The 7,692-nt window shown below is 43.1% G+C and overlaps 1 protein-coding gene across 4 annotated transcripts in view; it reads right to left on the reverse strand.

The window, feature by feature from the left end:
- Window positions 1-20: 20 nt before the first annotated feature.
- The window catches only part of map7d2a (MAP7 domain containing 2a), a 12,134-nt gene continuing 4,462 nt past the window's right edge, over window positions 21-7,692 (reverse strand). For 2 of the 4 annotated variants that reach the window (XM_023421541.2, XM_023421539.2), the window contains exons 7-17: window positions 6,751-6,840; window positions 4,878-4,984; window positions 4,659-4,774; window positions 3,938-4,329; window positions 3,704-3,851; window positions 3,449-3,608; window positions 3,261-3,365; window positions 3,074-3,124; window positions 2,824-2,863; window positions 1,315-2,011; window positions 21-1,136 (exon numbers count right to left, since the gene is read on the reverse strand). In XM_023421541.2, the coding sequence (XP_023277309.1) occupies window positions 878-1,136; window positions 1,315-2,011; window positions 2,824-2,863; window positions 3,074-3,124; window positions 3,261-3,365; window positions 3,449-3,608; window positions 3,704-3,851; window positions 3,938-4,329; window positions 4,659-4,774; window positions 4,878-4,984; window positions 6,751-6,840 (2,165 nt within the window). In that variant the 3' untranslated portion in view covers window positions 21-877. The remainder of the gene's footprint in view (window positions 1,137-1,314; window positions 2,012-2,823; window positions 2,864-3,073; window positions 3,125-3,260; window positions 3,366-3,448; window positions 3,609-3,703; window positions 3,852-3,937; window positions 4,330-4,658; window positions 4,775-4,877; window positions 4,985-6,750; window positions 6,841-7,692) is intronic. The other 2 variants (XM_023421540.2, XM_023421542.2) reach the window with 2 other exon arrangements.

Here is a 7,692-nt window from a genome sequence, read left to right on the forward strand (position 1 = left end):
TTTTTTTTTTTTTTTTGCGATAACATTCAAGTTGCCAGCTTTGGACTCGTCTTTCTCACCCACGTGCAGTTAGAAAGTCCCAGTTAAAGATAAAAAAGGAATAAAGGGCTTCAGAAGAAAATGTGCATTAACAATCCTATGATCAGACCTCGCTTTAAATCCATTAACTTCCGGCTAAATAAATCATTAGTTCATGCATGAAGATCATTTTTGAAGTACTAAAAAATAGGGTTAGGGTTAGGGTCTTTAAAATGAAATGGTCATGCCTTCCCAGCAACACACTGATTTAGACTGAAAGGCTTAATATTGTATATGTGGAAAGGCAGCAGTACAAATATGGATGCTCTGAGTGGGCTTTATTACTCCAGTAATAGGGCTGAACTGGGACCCGGTCTGTGCAGGGAATATTAAAGATTCTTACCAAGCTACTGGATGTTATCAATGGTGTGTTTAAATATCTATAATGAAATGATAGTCGTCTTTTTTGTCATTATTTCACATATCCAAACACACCTGATCTCCCTGACTCTCTTTCACATGTGCTCATCTTGCACACAAACAAGAAATCAAAACAATAATCTTTGACACATCATTTCAATGCTCAGTTGCTATGTGATTATAATATGAGATGTTTTGTTTCTATTGCAAGTCATGGTTTACAGTTTTCTTTTTTTTGTAAGTCAATCTCTATGGCTCTATTCCCATAAATGTAGCGGCACAGGGGCACATACTCAAAATGTGACACCCCCTGTGAGTATGTGTGTGTGTGTGTGTGTGTGTGTGTGTGTGTGTGTATGTGTGTGTGGGGGGACGGAAGAGAGAGAGAGAGAGTGAGAGGGCAAGCGAGAAGTGGGAAGAGAAAGACAGAATGAATGGACTACTGGATGCTAAGTTTATTTGAGGACGAAGACGACATCCCGATGAGCTTTGAGTCTGACATGGGACTGACAACACCTTCAATGAGGTTCTTGTTGCAGTCGCCTATGTTGCTTTCAGAGGACAGTTTTGGGTAGGTGACGCTGCCTGTCAGGTCCATCAGATCTTCTAGAGCGCTGGTATTACTCATGCCACTGTGCTGGGTTTCGTTGACTGGCGAGAACTCTGGGATTGAAATCAGCTCTTCCTTTGAAGCTGGGCTGAAATATTAACGATTAAAAAAAACAGCAGTTACTTATAATATCCAGGACCTTTAATTAAATTTGGTGCAGAAAAATCAGATGTGGTAAAATCATTCTTAGATGTTTCAAAATAAGACCATCACATTAACTTCATTCTGCTAAGACTTTAAAAATAAAGGGTTACCTGATGACTCACCTGACCTCCATGGACTGCACCTCATCACATGACCTTGTCCCCTTCACATCTAGTGGCTCCAGCTTAATGACTGGCGGTGATGGGTGTCCCACCGGTGGTGGTGTCACTGAGGCTCTAATTACCTCAACCTGAGACCCTCCTTTAACCTTTCCCTCAGCTGTTGACACATGCAGGTTTTGTTGTTTGCTTCCCTCATCAGTTCGACGGCTACTCATCAAGGCACTTCCTTTATCCTTCACTCCTCCGTTCATCATAGCGCCCTCCTTTTGGCTGGCTTTGGCATCTGCTTTCGGCTTAGTTGGCTCTTTATTTATTTGGTCTGTGGCTTTAACGTTTGCTTTGTGCTGCTTGTTTACATTCATCTCCACCTCTCTTCCCTGTTGCTTGAGAACGCCGGCTTTGGTTTCTTTGTTAAGCTGGCTTCCACGCTCTTCACTGGATTGTTTGGTGTCCGGTATCTTGTCAGGAACACTGTGTGTTGGTGTCACTTGATGAGTGTTGTTTTTAACTTGCACACTCTTCTGCCTGTCCGTCTGTGCTGCTGCTGCTGCTGCTGCTGCTGCTGCTGCTTCTTTCTTTACCGGGACACATTCCTTCGTGTTGACCTGGACTGTGACCTGCTCTTTAACCTGAAACTCAACGGTTTTGGAAGCTCGCTCGTTGACCTGAGCATTAGTTTGAAGGGTCTTTTCATCCCCTGTAGAGAATAAAAATAAATAAAAAAATCACAGTGGGCTTCACTTTATTTGGACTGTCCAGTTAACATTAACTGAATTTCATAGTAGAAGAAACTATTCATTGGTCCAAAATGAAGACCCGGCTCTAGCCTGTTCCTGCTGACGGTGGCACCGGCATTACTGGACAAGTTGAGACTAAATATTGACATTGGCTCAATTGTAAAACCCAAATAAGTAAGAGTATTAACACAGGACAGTTCAAATAAAGTGCTCACTCACACTCTACATAGCAATCCCCTAGAGAGAGACTACTGAATAATTCTTCCAAGGGCATTTTCAATAGCAGCTAATTTTATAGCCCCAGCTCCCATGGTGCTGCTCTACAGTGAAAGGTGCCCCATCAGCACCAAGTATAGTCCTGAGCTGCTGCTCCATATTCCAGCAAATACTATGATGGTTTTTAATGTGCAGAACCAAAAACAAGCAATTTAACAATGCAGGATTCTGCTTGGTCCAACTGAAGCTGATACAGGCAAGGATCATTGCTGCTCATTCCAAAGCCAAAGCATCAGAATTATTACATAACAAGACAATAATGAAAACACTGGAAACTTATTGGCATCTTTCCCCTATTGACATTCACACAAGCCAACTCATAAAGACGTAGCTGTCTGCTGCGCATGCTCAAAATAAGCTAATAAACAAATCAGATCACAGACCACACATGTCCTGTTTGCATTATTACAGCTGCAAGGCATAGAGCGAGGGGCGGCGTGAGCACGAGCAGCAAGCAAACTGAGGCATTTGCAGGGTGACTGAATAACACACTAACCTGGTGGCGAGACAGACTTCGTCTCCACCTGCTCCTCCTTCTGGTCCAATGCAGAACAGAGACCAACATCAAGTCAACGTTTGTGGTAATCAAAACACAAAAACCAAAGTATCACCAACAGTAGAATTTAATAAAGATAATAACAGAAAGTCAAAGTTTTAATAAATTTACGAATCTTGATCACATAATCTCCAGGTGCGTAAAGGCAGCAGGTCTACTGTACGAGAACAGAAGGCGTCTCTTACAGTACCTTCAAGTCAGCTTCACCCTTCCTAGTTCTCTTCATGATCTCCTCAATTCTCTGCAAAAAATATAGCAACATTTAATCACGGTGTGAACTTTACAGAGTTGAAAATATTTCAAGTGCAATGTGCAATCAGCATGCAGTGAGTGCTTGGGTTGTCCTCTCTGAGGGTTTTTTGTCTGTTCAAATTAACCTTTTTTCTTAGTTGCCTCTCCTCCTCTTCCTGTTGCTTCTGCAGTTCTCTGTCTTGTCGTTGACGTGCTGCGTCCTCCTGAGCCTGGACTTTGGCTTTTTCTCTCTGTTATGATCAAGATGAAATCTATTTGTAACCAGAACTGAAGACAGAACTTAAATGACAGAGTTTCACCAAAAATTCCTGACCTCTTTGTCAGTCTGGTTCTGCAGCTCCTTCTCCTGCTCCTCGTTCTTCAGCTTGTGAGTATCTCCCTCATTTGTCACCTTTTCCTTTGCTTGTTGAGCCTTCACCTCTTCCTGTTGCTGCTCCTGTGCGAGTTTCTTCCTCAGCTGCTCTTCCTTTAGTCTGATTGGCATGTACATACACCCGTTATACACATTTAAACACATTCCCGTTCTATTTAATGCCGTCTCTAATTCATGATATATTCAATGAACCACCTTTCTTCTTCCTCTTGCTCCCGTTTTTTCTCTTCCAGTTCTTTCTGAGCTCGAGCCTGACGCCTACGCTCTGCCAGCAACCTGGTAGCCTCCTCTGCATTTGTTGTGCCAGCTGCCATCTTCCCCGCGGATGCGCATGGTGCTGATTCTGTCACAAACAGAAAGACTGATGTAAGAATCATCCAAATGTAGTAAAACTGAATGCTGAATGAACAAATACTCTACTATCATCACCTTTTTTCATGTCCCCATCCTGAATGTTGCTCTGTGTCTTCTTCTCTGAGGAATCCACTTTGGCAGGCATGTGGTCCTTTCTGTCAGGGGACTGATTTTTTTCAGACGTGTCGCCTTTGAGGCGCTTATCAGAAGTTTCAGCCTTAGTAGATCTTGTTTTAGTGATTTCATCATTGACCACATTCCTCTCAGCTAGTGAGGATGGATTTGTGCTGCTAACGTCGGTATTCTTTTTCACTGCGGTCTCGGCTTTGGTTTGTTCGCTGTGTTTTTCCACCTTCTTGTCTTCTGCTTTCATGTCATCACTGGACATGTTTGGACGATGTCTTGTAGGGGAGTTATGGTGCTGATGTGCATTGCTAGGAGACTGGGCACGTATCTTAGATGCCAGCCTGCACACAGATAAGAAGTTAAAGTTTCATAGATAGATAGATAGATAGATAGATAGATAAATACTTTATTTATCCCCTAGGTGAAATTCATGTGTCCATTAGCTCATTGTTGATAATAATAAAAACAGTTAATAATAAATAAACAATAATAATTAAATTAGCCCACTTCCTTTGGCTGAGTTGTTGTATAGCCTGATGGCACAAAGGATCTCCTGAACCTCTCTCTCATGACAGGAAAGAAAATAGTGCTGTGCAAACAAGGTAATGGTCCCAGCTGACAGCCACCTTTTTTTTTTGCCCACCCTTCAACATCAAACAAATCATCTTACTTAGAGGAAACAGGGGAAGCCAAGTGCTTGTTGACACTAGCAGGGGATTCGGATCTCCTCACAGGTGATCCGCAACCTGGTGATGCAGTTCTTCTGTCTCTGCGCAGCCGCTGTTTCTGTAGTAATAAGCAATAAGATCTTCCCGCTTGTATCCATTAATGTTTGATTCTTATATATGTTATGCTGGTATGTTAGTAGGTACAAGGTGTAAGGACTGACCTTGGGGGTGTTGGGAGTGGACTGCGAGCCTCCCTGAAGTCCAGCTCTGTTGTGATCTGCAGGGTTGAGCGAGCTGCAGAAGGGTGACCTGTGAGGACTGCAGGGTGCTGCATGATGACAAACATGATGCTTATCAAACCAGATGATGCTAAATAACAAGTGACAGAGGGATATTAATACAGTACAGGGGGGGTTGCTGCCTGGACAGTGTGTGTTGCATTCAGCTGAAGCTTACAAACTCATTTTTGCAGCAGGCAGAGATGATACTGCGATACAGATTAATATGAAGGTCGGTTGCACTTTAAGCCACAATCTTAGATTTCCAGCATAACTATATTAAGGATATCGGCATCCATGTTTCACTGAGTGATATGTTTCTCTTCTCTGGTTGAAGTTGTGGGCAGAAAAGCTGCAAACTTAGAGCTCAAATGTCGAAAAATAATTCTCAGCATCAGATGTTATTCAACGCTGAGAATTTTTGCATATTTACTTTTTGCAGCGATAGATAAAAATGCATCATGAACTTTGTACAAATCAGCTCTGTCCTGCTGGACTGTCTGAAACTGACAAACAGATACGAAGGGAAACATTGGTGTTGTGGTTCTGCCAGTAAAGGAGGTCATTGATTTCCCTTCATTAGACCAGGCCTGACTGGACAGGGTAGGATATTGAACACACGGTTTCTTCTTTCCACTGCCAGCGTGAGTGACTGAGCTGAACAGTCAGACATAATGCAGTGTGTTAACGCCACAGTTAATAATCTTTTTTAGAAATGAATCCCTGAGTTTGTACACTACTACGCAGTATGATGCAAGCAAACACATGTCGTGGCTGTGAGCGACAATCCCAACAATAACTCACACCGTGCCACACCCACAACAATAACAGCAAATGAAGACACACACACGGACGTTGTGCAAACTCACAATCACAAAAGCAAAGGCCCTAAACATGGAGGGCATCTTTTTTTATGCCACCTCTTGTATCTTCTCATCCCTCTGTCACCGTCTGTAAAGAGTCATCTCTGGAGAGTGCAGCCATCTCAGTAGGATGACTGCGTCTATTTTAGGGCACATATTTTGATTCTAGGTCATTTTGGATTAATCTCCAAAAACTGTCTGCTCCAGGGACCTGGAGTCAGCACCACTTAACTGCTTTCATTTTGAAACTGTAACAGATACTCCTTACACACCTACACACTGTGACAATAACACCCCCTGTGTTGGAGGTCATTGAGATTCTCACGTCGTTTTATCCAGTGTCCTTTGGCCTGTTTGTAATTACAGGGGCAACTAATCCAGAGGGTTGATGTGTTGGTGTGTTAAATCAAGGAAAACATGTTTCTGCCAACATGACTCTAGTGTATGAAACAGCTAATGCTGGTGCATTTTTTAACTGTCCTTTTCTGCATGGTGGTCCACATGAAGTCGTACTGCGGAGTTTGCCTCTACAAGGGAGGAGACAATGAAAAGTCCTGCCACAACATTAGGAAGATGGAAATGTTTTGGTTTGGTTTTACCTGAAAAAATAGGTTAAGACCAGTACTTTAGGAGAATGTCAGTAAAATCACTACGAGCACAGTCTTTCTCCAATGATAACTCAAAGATAAATGCCATTGGGGAAGAGCACAAACACAGCAAACATAATTAAGCCTGCAGTACATAACAGATTACTTGCAAAAAGACAAACTTTTAAAAAGTCCAAAAACACAGCAGCGCAACATACATGCATCACAGAAAGACAACACATTTTCCTGTGGTGTAAATCGAAGTTTCAGCCCGCCCAAAAAAACCAACACAAACATGGTAATTGTTGGATGAACAGGAGGGGGAGATACATTTGGGAGAGCAATGGGGAGGGGGCTTAACTTTACCAGATTCGCTGACAGCAGGAAGGGGGGAGGCAATGCCATGGGAAAAGGCGGAGGCAGCAGAGAAAGGGAGTGGGGCATTCTCACTGTCACCTATAGGCAGCAGGCGGAGCAGAGCAGAGCAGACAGAGCGTTATGAACAGTTTATCTGAGCAGTTCCTCATCCAGCTGTAGAGACCTGGATGGGAGTTCACATAACAGCAGGCATGTCGTGATGTTCTGTAACCACTCTTTTTTTTGCTGTCTGATTAAAAACCACTATGTGTAGTAGAACATTTCCAACTGCGGTGACGCGCCAGTGGTATCGAAACAAGACCGGCAGACAGAAATCCACTGTTGTTTGTGTGGACGTTTCCATTATTTCAATCATCCACAACAACGTGGACGTTTATAACGTGTAGTTTGGTTCTACATAGACACCAGCACAGACACTGTATGTAACTCCATCCTGTCTCTGTGGGAAACCAGGAACACATTTCTGCTCATGCGTACTTCAGCAGCCAGGCTGTCAGCAATAATCAGGCCAAAGGAAAGGCTCTCATTCAAACACACACACGCACACGCACACACACACACACACACACACACACACACACACACACGCACACGCACACACACACAGACAGACAGACATAGTCGTGTCTCCAGGACTTCAGAGGACATTAAATTGACTTGCACTCATTTCCTGGAGACCTACTCTAACCATAAACAAAACTAAGAACTATTTGCCTAACCTTAACCTTACCCAAACCTTAACTTAACCCTAACCTATATAAACATGTCTTCACCTTAACATTTGATGATGTACATTATAGGGACTTGCTTTATGTCACCACAAGAAAGACAAGTCCCTATAACGTGACTGTATTAACAGATTTTGGTCCCTACAACATTAGTAATACCTGGAAAACACACACACCCCCCCCCCCCCCCCCCCCCCCCCCC

Source organism: Seriola lalandi, unplaced genomic scaffold (genome assembly GCF_002814215.2).
Source record: "Seriola lalandi dorsalis isolate HSWRI2012SDOR001 ecotype SW California unplaced genomic scaffold, Sedor1 jcf7180002054672, whole genome shotgun sequence".
Classification (NCBI taxonomy): domain Eukaryota; kingdom Metazoa; phylum Chordata; class Actinopteri; order Carangiformes; family Carangidae; genus Seriola; species Seriola lalandi.